General features: G+C 39.2%; 2 protein-coding genes across 2 annotated transcripts in view; both read right to left on the bottom strand.

Annotated features, from left to right (window-relative positions):
- LOC104861497 (cytidine monophosphate-N-acetylneuraminic acid hydroxylase) overlaps positions 1–24,450 on the bottom strand; it is a 147,772-nt gene that overhangs the window by 105,813 nt on the left and 17,509 nt on the right. The gene's annotated exons all lie outside the window — the stretch shown is intronic.
- LOC104861496 (high mobility group nucleosome-binding domain-containing protein 3) lies at positions 1,237–1,525 on the bottom strand. Its single transcript, XM_010622971.2, is given in 2 exon segments — positions 1,237–1,261; positions 1,263–1,525. Coding segments are annotated over 2 exon segments (288 nt in total).

Genomic DNA, 24,450 nt, shown 5'->3' with positions numbered 1-24,450 from the left:
TCCACATCCCATGCGGCTGTGGTCTGTGGGATGATATCCCCTCTAGAACTCATGTGGAAACTGCACTGGAGATGCAGCTTTGGTAAGTGGTGTAGCCTTTGAGGGCGGAGGAAGTCAGGCAGGGGTGCACCCTGGTAAGGGCTCCAGGTTGAAGGGAGTGTCCTATCCTGGCCCTCAAAGGATCAGCATCATGACACCACCTCAGAACAGGAAACTGGTCCTTGCCACAGCCCAGACCCGATAGCACCTTGATCTTGGATTTCCTGGCCTCCAGACAACTGTGAGAAATAAATTTCTGTTGTTCATAAGTCAACGAGCCTAATATTTTGTTAAAACATCCACAAGATGGACCAGGACACACATACTAAGTCAGGTCAGGCAATACTCATCTTTCTGTGCCTGACTTATTTCACTTAATAATGTCTTCCAGCTTCATCTTTGTTGTAACAAGAGATAGGATTTTCTTCATTTCTAAAGCTGAATTGCGTGGGTGGGTACATTTCTTTACCCATTCATTCACTGGTGGGCCCATAAGTTTATCCCACATCTCAACTACTGTGAATAATGATACAGTTAACATGAGAATGCAGATATTCTCTTTTAATATTTTTTAAATATTCCTTTGACATACTGATTTCAATTCATTTGGAACTATTCCCAGTAGTGGTATTGTAGGATCACATACTGTTCTATTTTTAATTTTTAAAGAAACTATATTGTTTATACACTAAGTGTGCTAATATACATTCTCATCAGCAGTATGCCCTTATACCCACAAGCTTACAAGCCACTGTTATAGCACTTTTTTTAAAGACAAGAAAACCTTTTATTTTAAACCACAAAGATCAGGTGGCCACAACCATTCATTTCTCATTAAAATCACATAAAGCTTAGGTACAAAACCACCACTGACTGTTGCTCTAGAAAAATTGCATGAAAAATTAAAATACACTCAGTAAAAACACTACAGTATGTACATGTTTGAATTCTTAAAGCAGGTACATGTACTGCCCAATCAGTTTTACACGCAGCTTTGAATATTAAGATAGTATTTTATTTTACTTGAAAACTTCCAAAAAGCATGATTATGAGAGGATAAAATATCCACCCTTATATATTTTGGATGCCTACTAATAGAGTCCTAAAAAAATTAGCATTTACAAAATACTTGGTAAAATAGCTTTTAAAAGGTGTCCCAAGAGGTACATAAGATCACCCCCAAATTTTTGTGACAATTCATTCACCCTTGTTATCTACAGATCATTTTCAGTGCCTCTTCAGCTCTAGTTTCAACGTTTTCAGAGCGTGTAGTACCTTCCTTTCCAGCTTCCTCCTTTTCTTCCTTCTGCCCTTTAGCACCTCTGTTAACCTCGGCTCTAGGTTCTTTCTTAGTAGATGTTTTTCTTGGTTTAGGTTCAGGTTTCGATGGAGCAGGTCTTATGGACAATCTGGCAGACGATCTTGAGGGCTCCTGTTTAGTTACTTTGGATCCATCTTTGTCCTCTGAAGACTTTCTCTTCTGCATGATGACCGTCAGGTCAGTGGAAAGTAAAGTGACCGGCTGGGACTGTGGGCTCCTGGATGCTACCTCCACTGTTATAGCACTTTTGATAACAGCCATTTTTACAGATGTGGGGTAATAAGTTGGAAACATTTGAAGATGATCCCAACTGTATTTGACAGTGCCTTGCCTCTTGTATGTTTCCTGTATCAGATTTCGGATCAGCTATTTCTCCTAAAAAATTTGGCTCATCTTGTTGAAAATGATGTCTGGGAACCATAATCTGTGTGCTAGAGGTACAGGCACTCTTAAAACACATCAAATTGTTTCATTTTTGGTTGCTTAAAAACTTCTCTGCAAACTATACAGAGTCCTAAAAATACCTCGTTATTTAAGAATTCATTATTTGGATCTTTTACTTCTTCTATTGCTTTTTTAAAATTTTTATTAGTATATGTTTGCAGTGCATAATGATTATATTTATCAGGGGGAGTCGGTACATGTACACAACACGTCTTGATTCTTTTTACCTCCTCTTTCCCTTTTTCTTTCTTCCCTCCATCTCTTGTTCCCCTCCTGATTTGCAAAATGTATATATCTAACTTGTTTCCTATTACCTGTCTTTTCTTTTGGTCTTTATTTATACTTTGAGTTTCTCATAATGAACTTATATCGGGCTGGGAATTTAGCTCAGTGGTTCTGTTGGCTGCCTTGCAAGCCCAAGTTCCTGAGTTCGATTCCCAGTACAAAAAAACAAACAAACAAAACAAAACTCATGTGATATTTACACTTGTGTGAATAAAAAATATTTACATATTTGTTTGATTTGTTTGACTTAACATTATGGTCTCAGGGTGCATCCATTTTCTACAAATGAGTCAACTTTATTTATTCTTCTTCGTGGCAGATCAGCACTCCATTGTATATAAATGAATTTTCATGTGTTGATGGATATACTGATTCCAAGATCTAGCTATTATGAATTGAACTGCTATAAACATGGGTAAGCATGTATCACTGTAATATACTATCTTTAACTTTTGAGGGAAGACACCTAGAAGAGGAATAGCTGGGTCAAATAAAATTTCTATTTTTTTTTACCAGTGTCCTCTCTAAAGTTGCATTTAACAGCCATAACTTCTTCTTCACCAGTTCCTATCCCAAAGTTCATAGCATGCTAGAGACTCAGAACATATTCACTGAATGATAACAGTCAGGCTTTAGATGCTAGAAGAAATACCCAAAACCAAGTTTCAGAAATATGAGAGGAAATAGCAACACAGAATAACTCAGTAGGTTCTGAGAACATTCTTCAACATTCACGTAGCTGTCTTAAGTTCAAGTAGTTTAAAAGGCAATGCTTTATTTTACAGGTCTCTCTGGTACTCTAAAGGGTACAATTCTGTGAAATTGTCTGTTTTAGACCAACCTGAACTGAGCGTGTTGGTCTATGATGGCTGTGAAACAGAGACAAGGAAGGGTGAGGCAAGACTGAGAGAGCAGCTGACCGTGAGCACAAGTGCTTCCAGAGGAAGAAGATGAGTCCAACAGGAAGCTGTTTGTCAGGGAGGTGATACACGGAATGCAACTGCTCAGTTTGGAGCCTGACTGGGAGGCCTGGATCTGACGTGGGGACAGAGGGCTGAGGGAAGAAGGTAAAGAGGTAGGAGAGGTGGATCCTGTTCTTGTTAGAGCACAGAGGGGAAGGATGGACAGAAGTACAGTGGGCCCTTGACTTACAAACTCAATCGGTTTCCAAGGGCTGGTTGTAACTCTAGTTGGTTATAAGTCAGTACAGCTGAGATCTAGATATTTACCTAGATACACACCATAGATAACAAGAGGCAGATGACCCTTTCATTAGCCTAATTAACCCAAGTTGTTTGTTTGTCAGGTGGGCTGTAACTTGAGGGTCCACTGTACTTGGCCCTGCTTTCTTTGCCTCCCTGTAACTCCCCGGTGAATTTTGTCCTTCTTTGCTCTTTCTCCCACTCTCCTTTTCTCTCTCTTCTATTCCTCATTCTGGCCAGCATGTCCTTTCTCTAGGAGCCCTACGTGGGTTGTAACTTGCAACGGAGGAGTGATATTTTTTGCTCCCTAATGGAAAAAAATCTTGTCTTCCAGCAGAAGACAAGTGATAATGATGTGAAAGTCAAGACAAAGGGACCAGGAGATAGGCAGAGTGGGTAGCTCTTGATGCCAGAAAGCAGAAGCTAACAAACTGATATCTCAGTGCAGACAGCTTGGTCAAGAAAGTTGAAGCTGAGATAAACCATCTGTGAATCTCCATAGAGAACTTACTCTGCCAGGTGACAAGAAAAAGGTGCATTTTTGAAGAGTTGGACAGTGGGTTTACTGTCACATGGGGCTACACACTATAGAGTGGAAGGTTTGAGAAGAGAAGTACTGTTAGGAAGAGGGGGTAAATGCTAAGCAGTTGGGGGAAAAAAATGAAAGATTTTTTTTCACTCAAAGACACAAACTCGCCATTATTATTATTATCACAGTTCCTCACTAATTCCAATTCTGTGGGTTTCTTCTTAAGATTTTTAAGTTAATGCTTTTTCTCAAAGCCATTTTTAAAAATAAAAACAGAAGTGGGCCGGGGATTTAGCTCAGAGGTTCGGTAGCCTGCCTAACAAGCGCAAGGACCCGAGTTCAATCCCCAGTACCAAAAATAAAGAAACAAACAAACAAATAAAAAACAGAAGTGCTCATTTGGTTTCTTTCCCTGCTACGAGTCACTGCCCTTAAGAATTCAGAGGGCCTCACCCCTGGATTATGACCAAGTATAAAATATTTCTTTACTAAGTTTGTCCAATGCTAAAAAAGATGGCTCCCACCCACAAGTCGTTTCATAACTTCTCTCTACCCCAGTAGAAATTAGCCATAAGCTAAGTTGTTTTCCCAACTTTTAATGGAAATTGTCACAACAAAAAAAAATACAGAATTATAGCCAATAGAATTATAGCTGATTTAATTCATCTCCAGACTCCCCCAAAGGCACCCTCTACAGGGGATTGTGTCACCCCCTCTGGATGGTTCTAAATCCAACCCAGGAAGCATGTGATTCTAAATAAAGATAACCACAGTGATCATCACCAAGCCTAACACATTTATTACAAATTTCTTTGTATCATCAAATACCCAGTTGGTTGTTGATTTTCCCCAACTGTCTCACATATTTTCAGATCAAACCAGGATGGAAACAAAGTCCATTCATTCCATCCAAATTTGTAATGAGACTCCTGTAATTGTCCCAACTTTTATAATCTCAATTTTAAGTTTGAACACAGCTTTTTCAGCTTGATTTTCTTTTAGAGTATGATCGGCTAGTAGATGAAGCTCATCTGTGTCCTGAGGCTGCCTTTGGTAGCACATACAATTCAGGGTTCAAGTGTGATACCCCTATCTTGCAGTTTACATCAGGATTTTCTTTTCTTAAACTTTTATTATTTCTTCTCAAGTAGGAGAGACCTTCATAACTGCTTTTGGAAATGCAGAGTTTACTTATGGTAACACTGTAACGTCAGACTGGAATTAACTCAAGTGTTCGTCAGAAAGGGCTTACCTAAACTCACTATAGTATGTTTAATCAAGAAACCACACCATATCTAAGTAATAAAGTTTGTCAACATGCAATAATGTGAAAATATCAAGTGTCAAGACACATGGCAAATAAAAAGTGAAATGGTAGGAAGGAAGTGACTCATTTTTACCATGAACCAATGTATTTCTGTATACATATAAACACTAAATCTTCTTGAAAGGATGTAAAGTCATGGAGTCATTTTACTTTTTATATTGCTTATATACGTCCTACAGTGAGTATATACTAGCTTTATAACATTAAAAATACATACTTGTTAAAATGTACATACACGTTAAAATATTATATAACTTAAATACAATATATAAATGTTCTTTTTTTCTGCAAACTTTCTCCAACATCAGAAGTAATTTGGGGTTGACAATGTCAGATGCATTCTTGCCTATAATTGGAAGAAACTTTGAAGATACAATCCAAATGTCTCCCTCAAATAACAATATTGAGCTCTAACTATATGCCAGGTACAGACCTAAGCTTTAGTATCATTGTCTCACTTAATCTCCAGAATAGTTATTTGACACAAATATCACTGTCTATATTTTACATAAAAAGAAATTGAATGTCAAGTCATTTGTGCAGGTCATAACTAGAGAGCAAACTTTAGTTTCTTTCATGTGAGGGTCAAATCTCATCCTCTATACCATACTGCCCTACCCTACCAAATATAGTAACTGTGAAATGAGGGTAATTTTGCAAAAGTCAAAGTTATAGTCCTCTTGAGCTTCCTTTTTAGGGTCACTTTGTGTGTAGAGCTCCCAAGACCCCCCTGTATCTGACAATTTGATAGGAAGATTTACGGCACTCAGCATTAATTGTCCACATAACTACAATTTATTACAGTGAAAGACACAAAATAAAACCAACAAAGAAAAAAGGCACATGGGGCAATGTATGGGGAAATCAAGCACAAGCTTCCATAGTCCTCACTCAGTGGAGTCACAGAAGGTGTGACTCCCTGCAACAAGTTATGGCAGAACTTACAAAATGTTACCAACCAAGGAAGGCTTATTGGAGTCTTGGCAGGTAGGGGATTCGCTGGGGGCAAGTCACATAGGCACCCCCTTCTGGCACATACTCAAATTCTAGACACCCAAAAGAAAGTCAGGTATTCAGCTTAACCACATTATCTGCACAAATAATTTAACCACAATGAGCCACTCTTTCAAGTTATGCATGGGGATGTTCCCAAAATCAGAGTTTCCAGATGGCTGCCCAAACCAACATTGTAAGTCTGTTAAAGAATAGCCTGTAAGCCTCTTGTGTCAACTCTTTCCCAATTATAAGGCATCAGGTACTCAATAAAAATGCAATTATACCCACAGCCTCCAGTCTGTCTTCATGATGGAAATGGTGATACTGACATTATCCCCGTCCAGGAAATAAAATTTTTCCTCCAGGTCCCTCTGTCACACTTATAGCTCAGACTTCCTTTTGACATGCACTTTTCTTGGAAAAATATACAGGAGTTCATGTCCCTTTCTTCATTTGTCTTACATCTTCCTGGAAAGTTTAGACAAAAAACATCTGATAGAACAGTTTCCCTCATGGCTAAAAGTGGTGATCACAATATTTGGTGAACCCTTTAAAAGTTATTACAGTAAAAGAAACATTGCCACCAGTCCCCTGAAAATACTCCCCCTTGCTTCAGACAAACTTATCCTATTCTTCTTGCCACTTTCTTCAGCAGTTCTGGAAGTCTTCTTTAGCGAATGTCTTCACTACAAGGTATGATCAAGACTTCTGGAAAATAGAGTCTTGGTGAGAAACTACAACTCAGCCTCTCTGAGAATTCAGATACTGGAAAATAAGAACTTTCGGGGGGAAAAAAAGAAAGAAGTAGATCCCAAAGAACCACAAAGGATCTGACAGAAAAAGTAGAACCTTTAGAGAAATCAAAGGGATAGAACACAAGGCAAAGAAGTAAGGGACAATCTGTACCTTCTCCTCAGCTCCCAGCTTGCGGTTTTCAGGAAAGAGGGATGGAATCTGCAGAGACAATTTGAAAACTGGGTCCTCCAGAGTGGTTCAGGGAGACATACAGCAACAGAACAAACCAGCAGATGGTGCCAGCTGCAGGGAAAATGTGGAATTCTGCTTCCATATGAGTCCTTCAACTGGCAACATCTGGTGAGTAACTCCAGTCCAACCATACGTCTGGAGAGAGTACGTGGTTGGATGAGACTCTAGGGAAGGGTTGACTGCTTGAATCACAGGACAGCTTCACTTCAGGACTCCCAGTGCTAGGGTCCCCAGTAACTGAGTAAGAAATAGCCACAGGAGACAGCGTGGTCGAGAGGCACAGTCAGGCTGTCAAGAGCCCCACTGAGAGGTTAGAGCAGAAGGACACAGGCCCACCCCAACTGTGGTCAGAGGCCAGGCTCAGCCTGATTTTCTCTGGATTTGAAAGTTCACAGCATTGGTGCCCTCACCCTAATCCTACTGTCTACCGGTGCCTATGTCAAACATGAATCTGAAGTTTGACGGCCTTCTTTATCTACCAGCGTGAGCAGAGATGCATCTTGACTTGGATACTGTCCCAAAATTGTAGATCCCAGAAGATACCTATATGTTTGAAATCACAGAAAAACATTTTCTTTTCTTTTCTTTCTGTTTTTGTGTGTGCAGGGTGCATTGTTTTTGCTTCATTTTATTTTTTATTTTTTCCTTTCCTTTCCTCCTTTCTTTTTCATGATTTTTTTGGTTTGGTAAATTTCCTTTGTCCTTTCTTGGTTATCTCTTTGTCTTTTTTTTTTTTTTGGTTTTTTGAGACAGGGTCTCCCTATGTAGTTGAGACTGACCTGGAACACACTATGTAGCCCAGGCTGGTCTCAAACTCACCGCAATCCTCCTGCCTCAGCCTCCCAAGTGCTGGGATTACAGGCATGCACCACCACGCCCGGCCTTTTTTTCTTTACTTTGTCTTCTTCACCTTTGAATGTTTCTCCTTTTAACTTTTTCTCTGCTATCTTTACTCATCTTATAATTCTTTTTTCCTCCCTCTTTCTGTTTTATCTTCTATTTTTCATCAGTTTTTTCGTTTACCTTTATCTAATTCTATAAACATTCTCCTATTACCCAATAAGATACTATGTACTGCTACTCTCTCCCTTCTCATATTATAGAGTTTAATGTTTCAGATTGTTTCTCTTGCATGCCCCCATTCTCAAACCCTGTATTTTTAATAGTGTAATCATAAAATTTGGTGAATCCTTAGGTAGTTTATAAAATTTACTGTTGAATTTTTTTCTACTATTAGCACAGATATAGCTATTACATTTAGCACATAATAGCCGAAAGTCAATACCTGTGTTGTCTTAATGATCACATAGATATTGTGGATTTCTGCTCTAGGATTAAGAGTGGTACTAGCTGGGGATTTAGTTCAGTGGTGCTGCCACCTGCATCACAAGTGCAAGGTCCCAAGTTTGATCCCTGGTTTAAAAAAAAAAAAAAAGGGTAGTATATTGATACAGATAACTTTTGTAAATAATCTAAAAACCTACAAAATTTTAGGAAAACATAAAATGACTTCTGCTGCTGTTATGTTAATTAAGGAAGCTAACCTTAGGACAAGAATTGACTGTTCAGGTTCCCCATGGCTCTCTAGAACTGTTGAATAATAGAGGACATGAATGGCTTTCAAATAATAGAGTCATACAATATCAGGCCCTCAGGAGGATAGCTGCAAATTTGAGGCCAGCCTGGACTATACAGTGAGCCCAAGGCCAGCCTAAATTATATAACAATACCCACTCTCAAGAATAAAAAAAACAACAACAAAGCAAACAAATAAATTAATTTTAAAACAAAAATAAATAAAAGAATCCCAGGGCCAGGGATTTGGCTCCGTGGTTCCACCGCCTGCCTTGCAAGCACAAGGACGCAAGTTCAATCCCCGGTACCAAAAAAAAAGAAAAGAAAAAATCCCAAATAGCTGCAACCAGAACAGAACTTCTCTACATCACATTATACTCAAAGTACCAGAAGTCTTCACAGGAGCAATGTCTTAAAAGCTGTTATAAGGCAACAAATCACATGTAAGCCAAATCCATTAGAATTATAGCAGACTTCTCAACACAAAGGCTGGGGGGCTTGGAGTAAAGTGGTTCAAGCCCTAAAATATAACTCCCAACCCTGACTTGTGTATCCTGCAAAATTTTTCTTCAAAATTGACAGAGAAATGAGGTATTTCCACGAAAAGGAGCCCCTCAAGAAATTCATGACCACCAAACCAGCATTACAAAAAGTTCTCAGGGATATCCTAGAAAGAGACAATGAAGCCAATAGTGTCAGTAAGTCAAAAAGAATGAGTATACGTGGTGGGATGATCAACTAGGCAAAAACAAAGGAAATTAGCAACAGGAAAATAATGCAATGACAAGAATTAGTACCTCTCAGTAATAACTCCAAATGTGAATGGTCTTAATTACTCAATCAAGACAGATTGGCATAGTGAATGGATCAAGAAAAAAACCCAAGGATATGCAGTGTAGGAGAAACACAGTAAAACTCAAAAAGAAATTCAAAAATTTAGAAAATCACCAGCACTGTGAGGATGAGGCAGAAGGACTGCTATGAGTTGGAGGCCAGCCTGAGATACATAGAGCTCAAGGCAAGCCTGAACTACATAACAAGACCTTGTCTAAAAAAAAAAAATCCCTAGTCATTCAAGAGTTACAAATTAAAACAATGCTGATATTCCAGAAAGAATGGCTTTTATTGAGAAATCAGTCAATAAAAGATATTGGCAGGGCTATAGGAAAAAAGAAACACTTTTCCACTATTGGTGGGAGTGGAGACTGGGGCCACCACTGTGGACATTAATGTGGAGATTCACCAAAAGACTATGACTAGCGGTTCCATTTGACTCAGCTATCCCCATTCTTGGTATTTTACCAAAAAAAGTAAAAGCAGCATACCACAATGACATATGCACATCCATGTTCCTAGCAGCATAGTTTGTAATAGCTAAATCTTGGAAACAACCCAAAGCCCATCAACTGATGAATGCATAAAGATGTGGTTTTTTATACAATGGAGTACTACTCAGCCATAATGAAAGATAGCTGTGAGACATTTATAGATAAATGGATGCACCAAGAGACCATACTCTTAAGTGAAATAAATCAGACACATGTGTGTAAATATTGCACTGTTTCCTGGTGTGAGAAGCTGAAAGTGTAAAATAAGGACGAAAATGTATAACAGATATTGTGAAATGGGAAGAAGATTTTCAAATGGGAAAGGGCACAAGGGCAGGGGGAGAGGGGAAGGAAGGAAGGGAAAAGAAAAAATGAGAAAAGAAAGAGAAAATGGAAACAAAGCTCTTGTAAACAATGCCGGGCATGGTGGTGCACGCCTATAAGTCCAACACTTGGGAGGCTGAGGCAGGAGGATCACTGTGAGTTCGAGACTAGACTGGGCCACATAGTGAGTTCCAGGTCAGTCTCAACTACATAGTGAGACCCTGTCTCAAAAAAAAGCCAAATAGGGCTGGGGATTTAGCTCAGCAGTTCGGTGGCCTGCCTTGCAAGCACAAGGACTGGAGTTCAATCCCCGGTACAAAAAAAATATAGAAAAAAAAAAGCCAAAGCTCTTGTAAATAAGAAGGGAAGAGGGGTTAAAGGGAGGGGAGGGGAGAAAAAGAAGAATTAAGGTATATCATGTACAGGCACAAATTCCATATGATGAATGTAATCACTATGTACATCTAAATTGTACCAGTAAACTTAACTAATAATTTTAAAGAACAAATTTTTAAAAATAAAATAAATCAAAGGATGGAAAACAATATTTCATGCAACGGAAACAAAAAAAATTAGGAGTAGCTATCTTAATTTCAGACAAAGTGGATTTCAAGACAAAAGTGACAAAGAAGTTCACAAAATACTGGTTAAGGGAATAAATTCGACAGGAAGAGAAAACAATTATAAACATATAGATGCACCAAATGCTGGCCTGCATAACTTCACAAAACAAATGCTAATGAACATGAAAAATCTGATAAACATCGATCCAACTGTAATGGAGTTCCTTTACACCCTGCTACATATAGACAAATCAACTAGGCAAAGAAATGAAAAAAAAGAAATATCCATGTTGAACCAAACCTTCATGCAAATGGACTTAATAGATATCTACAGAGTATTCCACTCAACAACAACAGAATACACATTCTTCTCAGAAGCACATAGAACTTTCTCCAAAAGAGTCCAGGGATGTAGCTCACTGGTGCCACCTGCCTGGCAAATGCAAGGTCCTGAGTTTGATTCCCAATACTGGAGGAAAAAAAAAAATAAAAAATAGACCACATACCAGCTCAATGTAAAGTAATAGAAACTATCCCATGCATATTTTTAGTTCATAGTGCAATGAAACTAGAAATAAATGGCAAAAGAAACCACAGAAACTATGCAAACACATGGAAATCATCAATATCCTCTTGAATAATCAATGAGTCACAGATGACATTAAGAAGAAATTAAGGGCTGGGGATTTAGCTTAGTGGTTCTATCACCTGCCTTGCACATACAAGGTACCAAGTTTGATCCCCAGTACAAAACAAACAAACAATAACAACAACAACAAAGGAGAAATTAGACATGGAGCTGGGAATTTAGCTCAGTGGCACCACACCTGCCTGGCAAGTGCAAGGTCCTAAATTCAATCCCAAGTAATGGAAAAAGTAAAAAAAGGAAATAAAAAAATTAGACAGTTCCTACAATCTCATAATAATGCCAAAGACTTTCTCAACAGAACCCTGGTTGCACAAGAAATAACACCAAAAATCAACAAACAGAATCACAACAAATTAAAAAGCTCCTGCACAAGTGAGTGAAGGGACAACCTACAGAATGGGAAAACATTTTTCCAGCTATTCCTAAGACAAAGGACTAATTTCTAGAATATACAAAGAACTCAAAAAATTAAGACATCCCCAATTTCTGATTTTAAAAATGGGCATCTAAAATGATAGCCACTTTTCAGATTAAGAAGTACAAATGGTGGATAAATGCATGAAAAAATGTTTAACATTGCTGGCCATTCAAGAAGCACACATTAAAACATTAAGATTCAATATGTATCCATTTTCCTATGAATGAATCTATTTTCTCATTCTTTATGGCTGAGTAATATTCTATTTTATAATCTGCAATAATACATAAGATCCTAATAAGATTACTGACATTTAGAAATGGGAAGAAAGGAGCTAAAGGTGTAGGGAAGGTGGGATGGGTAGGGGAAGGGTAAAAAGGGAAAAGAAAAAAATGTGAGATAATGAAAAGATGAAAATAAAGTGTTTGTAGATGGGGAGGGGAGGAGGGGGTGAAGGGAGGGCAAGGGTAAGGGGAAAAAATGAGAATCAAGACTTGTCATGTAGAGGTACAAGATCCCAACAATGAATGTAACTGTACTGTATCCCTAAAATGTACCAATAAACTCAATGAAAGCTGAAAAAAAAAAACATTAAGATTCAGTCTCACTCCAGAATGAATGACCATCACCAAGAAATCAAACAAGAACAAATACTGGAAGGATGCAGAGAAAAAAGAACCCTGCCTCATTGTGGATGGGAACACAAACTGGTATGACTTCCCTGGAAATCAGTATGGAGATTCCTCAAAAAACTAAAAATAGAAATCCCACTTGATCCAGCTGCTCTCCTTCTAGATATCTTTCCGAAAGAGTTAAAGACATCATATTGCAGTGATCCATGCACACCCATGTTTATAGCAGCTCAATTCATAGTAGCTAAATCTTGGAAGTAGCCTATATGTCCATCGATGGATGGATGGATGAAGAAAATATAGTCTTTATATATAATGGAGTATTACTCTGCCACAAGAAAGGATAAATTTGAGTCATTTGTAGGAAAATGGGTACACCTCGATACCATAATGTTAAGTGAAGTGAATCAAAGCTTGACTAAAACATGGTTTCCTCTCATATGAGAAATCCAAAATATAAATAAAGTACAAAATAGTAGACAAGAAAAAAGAAAAGAGACAGAGAAAGTTAATGTAATCCAGTATGGAAATATACAGTAATACCTCAGTTCATGAACACTTCTGTTGACAAACACTTCAGTTCACAAACAAAGCCATTTGGCAAAATTTTGCTTCATCTTGCCAACTCCACATTGGGTAATAAACATGACCACTGTATCTTCCCCACACAAACACAAATAAACCCATCTTCCCAAAAATGATAAAACAAATTACTTTCACAAGTCAAGGTATCTGTATCTAAAAGTGTACTTTGATTTTGTATAATTGTCTTCTGTGTTTTATATGGCTTTTGGCCTCTTAGTCTGGCTGTTAACCTAAATTTATGATAATTAACTTGATAAAAACATATCTGATACTGACAAAAGAAGCAGGAATGGAGGGGAAGGGGAAAAAAAGAATCGAGGTGTGTTATCTATGTGTGCCAATTCCCCACAATAAATGTAATCATTACATACTGTAGACACGTCTCATGAAGCAGCATGGGACAGTCTCATTGGGTGGTACAAACTTCCTGATGGGACATGTACCACTGGTTCATGGTAGTAATATGTTAGCGATTTGGTTAAGCTTCTTGGTCACTATTTACAGCCTTTTCTTTGACATTCATTCCATCTCAATGGCTTAAGCAAAGAATCTGGTTTCAAAAGCATCCAGCCAAATGCCTGATCATTCAGAAAACACTACACACTGAGAGTTAGTTGGCCCTCCTTGGGAAATCCTAACCTTATTTTGGGGTGATTACTTTTCTTTGCTTTTTCTTTTTCTTTTTTTTTTTTTTTGGTACTGGGGCTCAAACTCAGGTCCCTACGCTTGCAAGGCAGGCGGTGGAACTGCTGAGCTAAATACCCGGCCCTGGCGTGATTACTTTTCACATGAAATGTACCACATGAAATGTACAGCCTTTTACATCCAGACACCGGCACCCAAGATTTCTTGCAGTGGCAATCTGGAAAATGCTGTCTGATATCTGTCATGACACATTGAGATTTCACTTAAACTATCTGAGAACTAGCTTATTATCCAAATCACCAGACTAATCTCCCGGGTTCACATGGAATTCTTTCCTTGTTTATAATCAATCTTTACTGACTATTATAAAAACAGGGTGAAGACTGCCTGTACTTTAAAAATATGAATAAAAATGTAAAAACGGTGGGGCAAGGGAGTAATGGACAGAAGGTAAACATGGTTAAAAAAATGTTATGTACACGTACAAATCTGCCAAGATAAAACCCACTAATCTGTAAAACCACTATGCACTAATAAAAAAGATATGAAAAAGTTTTACAACTCAGCTGAGCTCTGGTAATATTTACCCATGACTTTCTTATAAGCATAAAAGGCTGCATTTCATTCCCCACACTTACACTTCCTGGCTATCATGAGTCAGATATTTGCCTCTTTGGGTTTGGAAATCATTGCAGTTGCACATCTCCAAATACAGCCCTGGGGGATAATGTAATTCCATCTAATGCTTAATATATGCATAAAATTAGCAAGACATTTGAGATTTGAGTGCTCTTATAGATTAGCTGGGCAGGAAATTCTCTCAAATATATTTGGCAAGTTTCTTTTTCTCTGCTTTAAATTTTGTTTTAAATTTCTATGCTTACACTGAACAATCCTCAGTTGATGGTATTCAACCACCTCATAGAGATATACGATTTCTACCTGAGTCACTGTGAATCAACATATCAAAAACTCGTACTTACATGAAAGGTTATGGTATTTGGTCTGCTGTTCTCTTGATTTGTTTTGTGACCAAGCCCTACTGGCTTATTGTATCTGTTTATTCTTTCTTAACTATTAGTTTTATATCTTGCTTTGTTTTTGTAAGGCCTTGGGCTTCTTTCTGCTTTCCATGAAGATTCCCTAAGAACAATAACTGTGCCCAGCCCACTACGGAAAAAGGTAGCTGATGTTTTAACGTCTCACTGAATGCATGACTAGGTAAATGAATAAATCTGTTGTAGAGAGCTGAAAATATGAGTTATCTATGCCAGTACAGCATAGTACTCCTTTATCCATGGGGGATGCCTGAAACCTTGAATAGCACCAAATCCTACATATACTTCACTTTTTCCTATTTGCATAAAATTTAATATTTTCAATCTTAACTTCACAATTAACTTGCATTATACGACTGGGGATTAAGCTCAGTGGTTCCGGTGCCTGCCTCACAAGCACAAGGACCTGAGTTCGATCCCTGGTTCCAAAATCAAACAAACAAACAAAAAAAACTTTCATTATAGCCTCAGCTCCTACAGTTTGAAGTACAACAGCAAAACTAACACAACTTCTTCATCCTTCTTCACAACTTCACAGATAGAATATTCATTTTTTACCACAGATCTGAACAATCTGAGCACACTAATTTTGTCTTTCCTTATTAAGCTCAGAACTCCACATTTTCATTTCAAGGATAGGGTTTATGGCTCCCTGTTGGCATATCTGAGCTGCCAGCATTACTACTCTTGCATTTTGGGGCCATTATGAAGTAAAATAGTAGTGACTTGAGCACAGAACTGCACTCAAGTGACAGTGGATCCTGATAACCAAGACAGCTACAAAGTGGTAGATGGGCAGGAGTCTGTGCAACGAGGGTACACTGGACAAAGGGACGATTTGTGGCCCTGGTGGGATGGAGAGGACAGCAGACAGAATGAGATGTCATCATACAACTTGGAACAGCAAGCAATTTACAGCCTAGACAGCATTTAACAACGTTGTATTTAACATCTTTGGACTATGCTTGACTGTGGGCAGCTGAAACCATGGCAAGCAAAACTATAGACAAAGAGGAATGACTGACTCTTCCAAATGGTATTTACTGGGCAAAAACTTGGCCTCTGAAGGAGATATGAGCAAGTACCTGAATCAGTTTGAGGTCCTGAAGTTTGGGCAACTTGTTACAGTTACCATACTAAATATAGCTCCACAGTCAGTCAGAAACTATTAGCCCAAGAGAATTAATGTGGCAAATACACATATGGACTTGGTGAATAATTAAAAGTTGTAATCCATGAGATAGTTGAATATTTAAGAGTTGCAATTTACTATTTTCACTTCCCATGAGGACAGACCATTGCAGCTCAGCAAGTTTACAGAGAGACAAGTGAATATGAAAATAGAACAGATCTGGTGTGGCAGTATCTCTAATGCACCGTTTCACCTCATGGACAGGGAGGTAATGCAGGGTTGATAGGATTGCGATATAGGGTATCTGACATAGGAACTGTAAATAATCTAAATAATGTAAGGGAAATATTATAATTCCCAACCTGCTAGATGTCCAGGCATGCTGAATTTGTGCTCTGTAAAACTGAAGAATGAATTCTAGGAACAACAGAGGTTATGTAAGACCTAAAGTCTCACTTCCACTCTGAGGGGCATGAACAGCCAAAAGGGCCTCCAAGATGCTGGGGCCTATAGCCCAGCGATGGCTCCAGGAGCCTGATGAGCAGCGACAATCACCCAGGAAGGGACACACCGACTAGTTGGAAAACAGACTTTTATTAGTCTGGCCAGACTGCACTCCTGCAGCCAAGTAGCTCTGAGAGGCTGCAGCTCAGGGGTTTGCAGAGTTTTTAAAGGCAAGGGAGAGAGGATTGCAAACACAGCAATTGGGCAAGGGGTCAAGGGTCAATTTTTTGCTATCTATCTAAGGGGGTCCAGTGTAGGGCGTGCCTGGTCTCTTATGTTGATCACCTCTAGACCTCAGGATGTTCTGTTCTGTCAAGGCCTTGAGTCACTCTGTTCTAATCTTATCAGTGAGCAGGGCAGAAAGGAATGTGCGTTGCTATGTGCTGACTAACTAGGGGCTACACAGTGGTCAGGGTCTCACAGTTAAGAATAGGAAGAATTTATTGAAAGAAAAATAAGGGACCAGAAAGTGGGTTGCCTACCAACCCTTCTTCTCAAGGGTGTTTTAAACAAAGCCATGATGTGAGACGGGTTCAAGGGGGGACAAAACTATATTCAATGAATAAGATTAAAAGGATAGTCCCTTAGGTAATACTGATCTAATGGTGAAGTGGGACAAAACTCAGGTCAACCAATAAGATTACAACAAGCACTGTCACTTAGGTAATATTGATTAAATGGGGAAGCCAGTCACATAGCAAGTGCATACAGAACAAAGAAGAAATTTCGAGGAAGGAGTGGGCTAGGGGGGTTTTGGTCATCTCCCCACCAAGGTGATTGATACCTAGTTAGAATATCAATCATTGCTGTTCATCCTTAGGGGAAGTATGTGAATATAGTAGTCCTTCTTTTTTTCAATCCTGACCTTCACTAAATGGGCCTCCATAGTCTTCTATATTGACTCCTTGGAGGACCCAGCCCCATAACATACCTAACTAATTTAGCCATCTACAATAGTCCCTCCTCTGAAGAAGTATCTCTACTGCAGTTAGGGGAGAAGGGCATAGTTTCTATCCGATTACTTCAAGCTGCAAAGGGTCATTGTAGGGGAGACTGCAGTTGGGGGCCCTCTCCAGAGAGCTGATCTAATTAATGGGCCTCATACAGAAGTTATGTTGTAGTTTAGCAGATAAGAACTTTTTTTTTTTTTACAAGGTTGATTTGGTGGATTCCAGTAAAAAGAGTCTAGCACATTTGCTATTTTTCCATCTGTCTGATCACTTGGAGTTTGGCAACCTCTAGGCAAGAATAAACAAAATTTTCAAGAAATTAGAGCATATATAATCAAAGCATGGGTGCTAAAATGAAAAGGGAGGTTGGGGAAAGAGCCACATTTAGAATCTGTTTTTAAGGGACTAAAACAGCAATTGTAATCTTCCGGCTCTTAGACCCTCTACTGATGAAGGTTACCTATAAGTCTGATATTTTGCTATAAGTCTCTCTAATTTTAGCTATAAGAAGATAGAGAAAAAAATGAGAACCAAGACCTGGCATGTAAAGGTACAAGATCCCAGTAATGAATGTAGTTGTACTGTCTACCTAGAATGTACCAATAAATTAAATTTAAAAATTAAAAAAAAAAGAAGATAGAGAACTTGGTGGTTTTGAAGGACAATTTTAGCTCAGAAATTGTAAAACTCTTGTTGAGCTCTTGTAGATTCTACCATCGTTTTTTTTCTAATATCCCGTAACAGTGGTCAACTACTGGTGTAGCTGCCAGAAGGGGTCAGAAATCAGTGACCTTCTTTATATCTAGCTTAAATCTATGACATCATTTTTACATATCATGTGATTACTATTTTCTGCTGGTTGTTAAAGACCAAGTCAAAATAAAACTGTATTAATTAAAATTAACCTCTTGTGGTCTGGCTCAGTCAGTTAAGTATCTTCAGGTATTGTTTTTGGAACCATGCAGACAGCATGGTGTCACAGCATACAGCTGTCAGTGTCAGCTGTCAGGATGGGTCACAGACTTGCTTGACCATGTTACTTTCCGTGAAAGCACGGGAGACTTTTCCCTCTTGGTGACCCTCCTTCCTCTTGGAAAACACTCACAAGGTAGACGTTTATGTCAGTGTGAATGATCACCCAAAGGCACCTACCCCGCCATCTCAGTCAAACACAAGGTGACCATAGTGGGCAGGGTTGATAACATGAATTTCCATTCTCCGAGGCTGACTACCAGCCCTATGGGAAACCTCATTTGCCCAGGGCTGAGACCAGCAAAAGTCCCCAGTACAGCACAGTTTACCAGGGAACCTCAGCCAACCACTTGGTGGTGAGAAGATACTGGGCCCCTTCAATTACAGAAAGGGAAGGGATTTTCCTCATTGGCATTGACACCATTCTGAGTGTGGACTAGCTGTTTTTAACAGGATACCTGAGCTACCACCAGCACAAGGGTTATGTGGCATTGCTTCAAGTCCAGACATGCATTTCATAGCAATGGGAACACAGCAGTGGGCTCCTGTCAGGGGAGTACCTGGTTCTCCGTGACCCACTGACGGGGAAAACTGATTGCTCCTAGAGAGTGAGGGCAAGGAAGTCATATCTAACACCGGTGGATCCTTGAGATCACCTCTTCATAGGTCCATGTACAACACCGAAAGTTAATGGAAGTCTCAGGGCAACCAGGCAACCCCACCACCACATCCCTGGGAGGCAACAGTCCAGGGCCAAAACAGGAGATTTCCTCACCTGGTCAAAAGCCTGTGCAATCTCCAGCGTTGCCCCTGACTCCATGGTACCCACTGCCTCATCCAAGTCGACTGTTCCCCGCCAGCTCAGGAACTGCGGGGCATGATCAACTTTCAGAGGGCTCTCATTGCAACATTCTCCCAGCTACCACCTGTCCCAGCTTGGTGACCCAGAGCAGCAAACCTCAAACCAAGCCCGTCAGAAGGAATCTTGGTGCTTGTTCGGATAGCGTGTCACCTTTCCTACAAAACTGTGTTAATAAAGTGAACAAATGTACAACTTATGCTCTGGCCCGATACCTGGGAAAAGAAGTTTTCCTTGATGTTGCCTAAAATCCTCCTCAGCTACTGAAAGTGGGGACCAGGGTAGCCATGAAGAAGAATGCAAGCAAGGCCTAAACAGGGAGGGAAATCCACATGTCATGTCTACTAGTGGATGCTTTTATGCTTCTGCTCCACAAGGGGAACAGGGGTTTCTGCCTCTGATGTCACACCTCACAGGTGTGAGACCCAAGTGCACTGAAGACAGGGTCAGAGTCACTATCTGTCATATTGGGCATTAGACCCTCCAGGTATTCTGTCTCCCTCTGCCAGAGCCTGTTATAACCCACAGGGCCTCTCCCAAATAACTCTGGGGACCAAACGCAGGGCCCCAAACATACTAAGCAAGAGCTTGACCACTGAGCTACATCCCCAGCCTGCCAAAGACTTTTTCAAAGAAGTGCTTTGTCTACCAGAAAAGCAGTCTGCTTCCTAGTTCTGGCAATGAAGTTCCAAGGGAGGTTGGGAATGTCTTCATGTTTAGAATGTATGAGACTTTTGTGTAGTAGCTGCTCCAGCCACATTTTAGTCGCCAGTCAAATGGAAAGCCAAGCCCCCCCCCAAAAAAAAATCATCTCTAGAACTAAACACAAACTAGGCCCCACCCCTATTTTCTGGGATGCAGAAGGAAAATTAGTTCTAGGATATACAGAAACAAAATTGAGCATGTGAAGATCGGGCCACTGGTACATGTCATTGAGCCAAGAACCATTTCTGGAGGATTGGTCCTGGGCAAAGCCTTGACAGTGCGCAGGCTTCTCCCAAGGCAAGGCGGCTGCATCTGGACTCAGTAAGCACACACTCGGTGCTTTCCAATGACAGGCTGAACGGAGTGTACAGTGACGCGGGGCTTACACAATGTATGTGACAACCTACGTTTCATCCCCAGGTCTACAAAAAAGTAAAACAAAACAAGAGCTGGCTAGATTATGTCAGAGCAATTCCAGACCCCTCTCAAATGCAGGAATGGAGCATTTACAAAAACAAAAATTTCTTTTTATGCTTACCACTGGGGAAACTGTGATGTATGTGGTCACTGGTCCTTTCCCTACCATGATACAAGCCTTATTCATGACGACTGATCGATAGTAGAACTGCTGAAGAAAATCTGCTACCAAATTAACTCTAAATAAAGATCCCATCAATCCCAGTTCCCTCTGGGTGCAAAGATGCAACAGGATGAGCCTGAATATTTCCATCCCAATTCAAATACTGCATCCTTTGAAAGAAGCTCAAGGAATCCTTGGAAAAGGCAATTACTATCCAGATAATATTGTATTATCCTAAGCAAGAAATGACAATTTCCTGAAACCTGGGTCTGCTGATCTGTCTCAGAAAATGAATCTATACTTTCTGGAAATCATCCATGTTTCTTTCCAAATACAGTGGTGCCATCTTTGTTCACGAACTTAATTCCTATGTGTAAATATCAGTCACAAACTTAATTCTTATGTATATGCATCAGCAATTAAAATAAAAGCTGCTGCGGGGCTGGGGATTTACCTCAGCGGTTCGGCGGCCTGCCTCGCAAGTGCAAGGACCTAAGATCAATCCCCGGTACCAAGAAAAAGAATGGAAGGAAAAAATTTAAAGAAAGCTTCTTAAAATAGGGAAGAGAAGATGGGTTGAATGGAGGGAAGAAGAACGGGGGGATTAAGATATGTGACGTACGTACAAATTCCCTATGATGAATGTGAGCACGATGTATGGAAATATATACTAATAAAAAATTTTTAAATAAATATATTAGTTGTATCAGAATCAAAATGAAATGCATAGAATTTGAAGTTCTGAATGGCTATTGGCATATGAAGTACAAAATTTAAAAACAAAACAAAACAAAAGGCTTCCATATGTTTTTACGTTCTGTTTCTATCTCAGATGCTAAAATAAGTAGTCTGGTGTGTTTACAAACTAGAAAATCTCAATGATTTTTTTCCACTATTAATATAAATAATTCACTTTTTTTTTGGTACCAGGGATAAAACTCAGGACCTTGAGCATGCATTTGCCAGGTAGGCACAGCACTGCTGAGCTCCATCCCTGGCCCAGTTCATTTTTTTTAAACCTATAACCAAGGAGAATTTCTATTTTACATGATTTATACTTTATTTCATGTAATTTTTCCAATTAAATTAAAATATATTCCCACACAAATATTTTATTTCTTAATAATACAATAGTTTGTTATTAATCAATTCTAGTGTATTATAATTACATGTTCACTTGTTTATTCAGATAAAATGAAGAAAATGGTTGGGGCTGGGAATTTAGTTCAGTGGTTCCACCGCCCGCCTTGTAAGCACAAGATACTGAGTTTGATCCCCAGTACCAAATAAAAAAAAAAAAAGAAGAAGAAAATGACAAATAAGGATTGAAAAGAAAAATATTACATAATGTAGTGATTGAATATTCTATACCTTATAATTATGGATAATCGTTCCAAATTTTATATGTATATGAATAGATATTTACATAGCAGCACTTAAATTTCCTATGTACTTTCAGATTAAAACGATGTACTAGTTTTTACCTTTATTAGAATCTCTTGAATGACAATCGATTGCTGTTTGGATATACTCTTAAATTTTTGGAATATGTAAAAAAAAAGTCTCCTGCTATATGCTACTACATTGCTATTAGGAATTGCAGTGGAAATGTACATCCTCAACAAGAGAAGACAAAACTTCTAGGTATGCAAACCTCCAGGGGAATCCACTAGGTAAGGACCCTGACTAGCTGTAGTAATGACTAAAGGTAAACGATTGCTTTTTCTTTTCTTTGTTTTTCTTTTGTGTGTTTGTTTGTTTGTTTGTTTGTTTTTCCCCCTTGGTACTGGTGGATCAAACTCAGGACCTTGCACTTGCAGAGGCAGGTAGTGGAACCACTGAGCTAAATCCCCAGCCCCCAACTGAAGGTAAATGAAACAAGAGGCGAGGAAGATTAAATCTCCATTTGGCTTTCTAATTTTTCTTGAATTCATTCTTGATCACTTGTTGTTGTTGTTGTTTCTGGTACTGAGGATCAAACTCAGGACCTTGCACTTGTGAGGTGGACGCAGTGCCACTGAGCGAATCCCTGGCCCTAATTATTTGTATTTTCCTAGAAAACACTCTGCTTTTTTCAAGATTTCAAATATATTGATTTTTTTAAAATGGTAATTGTTTTGTAGCTTTAAAACTGGTTACATCATGACTGGTGATTTAGCTCAGTGACGCTGCTGCCTGCCTCAAAAGTGCAAGGTCCTGAATTTGATCCACTGCCATAACAAAAAACAAACAAACAAAAACTGGCTATTTGTATTTTTTTCATTCCCAATGTTTATTTGCATGTTTCATCTTTTAGTTATCTCATTAGAAGATGATTTACTTAAATATTTTCTTTTTACTAAGTACCAATATTTAGTTTTGTTGATCCTCTTTACAGTTTTCTTGTTTGTTTTCGGTGGTGGAGACTGAACCCAGGGCCTCAGGCATGCTAGGCTAGAGCTTTACCAAGCTACACCTCAGCCTACTTTTCTAATTCTTCATCTTCTGCTTTCTTTCCTCCCTCCTACATTCTCTAGGTTTACCATGCTTTTGACAGCTTCCTGAGTTAAATACTTAATAAATTTGTTTTCAGACTTTGTTATTTTTAGTAAATGCATATAAAGTTACTTTTCCCTTAACTTAATCTCACAAGTTCAAATATTTAGTACTTTCTTATCATTCAGATGTAAATTTTGGGGGGGTAGCTCTTCTTTAATTAGTATCTGGGAATGTATTTTTAAGTTTCCAAACATTGACATTCTTTGCAGTCTTTCTACTATTTATTTCTAGTGTGATTACTACCAAATGGTCTATACTCTATTTTATAAACTTTTAAATGCTTAAAATTCATATTTCTTCATAGTTAAGATTTTGTGTCAGGCGTGGTGGTACAAGCCTGTAATCCCAGCACTTGGGAGGCTGAGGCAGAAGGATCACCGTGAGTTGAGACCACCCTAAACTACAAAGCGAGATCTTGTCTCGAAAAAAAAAAAAAAAGATTTTACTGTGATCTAGTACTTAGAACAGGATTAGGATATGGTAATATTTCAAATGTGAATTGGATATATTGGAGTTTTAGGCAAAATGTATTTTCAGTAATGAAAAGTGACCCAAAACTTATTAAATCTACACAAGATTTCATTAAAGTTCAAAAAAACAATATGTGGCAAACCATGGGTAAAAACAATACTGGAAAAATATAAAAGTTTCTTCCTATTACACCTTCAACTAAAACACGATTTTGCCCCCTCAGCCCACTATAATAGATCCCCAATTCATGTTTGTTGAAAACAAATTAAAACATTTAAATCCTCTATCTTCTCCTGATACATGCCGGGGTACATTCAGATAAAATCAGAAAGCAAGAAAGGCCGGCAGTAATATGTTCTCATCTCCCTTTCTGTTCTGGGGCAACTCCCAACCCCACTCTCCTGCCCAGTCTCTGCTCCCAGTTCCCCCTTTTGTATCTGTGGATGACTGAGAACCCTGCCCAGACCCCAGGACTGCATCCCAGGGCCCACAAACACGTGGACCCGCCCTGTCCCTGCCACATACGTCTCCAGCAGTGTCCAGGGAAATATTCTGATTGAAACTAAGTCCCTGGCTGCAGACAACACCAACAGGAGCTGCTCTGAGGGCACAGAAGGACACTGTACCCAGGGCATCCTTGTGGTACCCTCCATGCATGGGCAGCTGGCTGTCCCTTCTCTCAGAAATGGGTTCTGAAGTGCGCTCCTTATCCTTCCTGTGAAGCCACTGGGCCTCTTATCACATTTTGTTTCTCCTTTTTACCTTTCCCACCTACCAACCTTATGTGACTCCGGAAATGTCTGTTGCAAAAGAGAAGAAAGCCAGGCACGGT

Source organism: Fukomys damarensis, unplaced genomic scaffold (genome assembly GCF_012274545.1).
Source record: "Fukomys damarensis isolate Sample0158 unplaced genomic scaffold, DMR_v1.0_HiC HiC_scaffold_10, whole genome shotgun sequence".
NCBI classification, from domain to species: Eukaryota; Metazoa; Chordata; class Mammalia; order Rodentia; family Bathyergidae; genus Fukomys; species Fukomys damarensis.
Note: the sequence above shows the minus strand (reverse complement) of the source record. Positions and strands in the feature narration are given on the sequence as shown.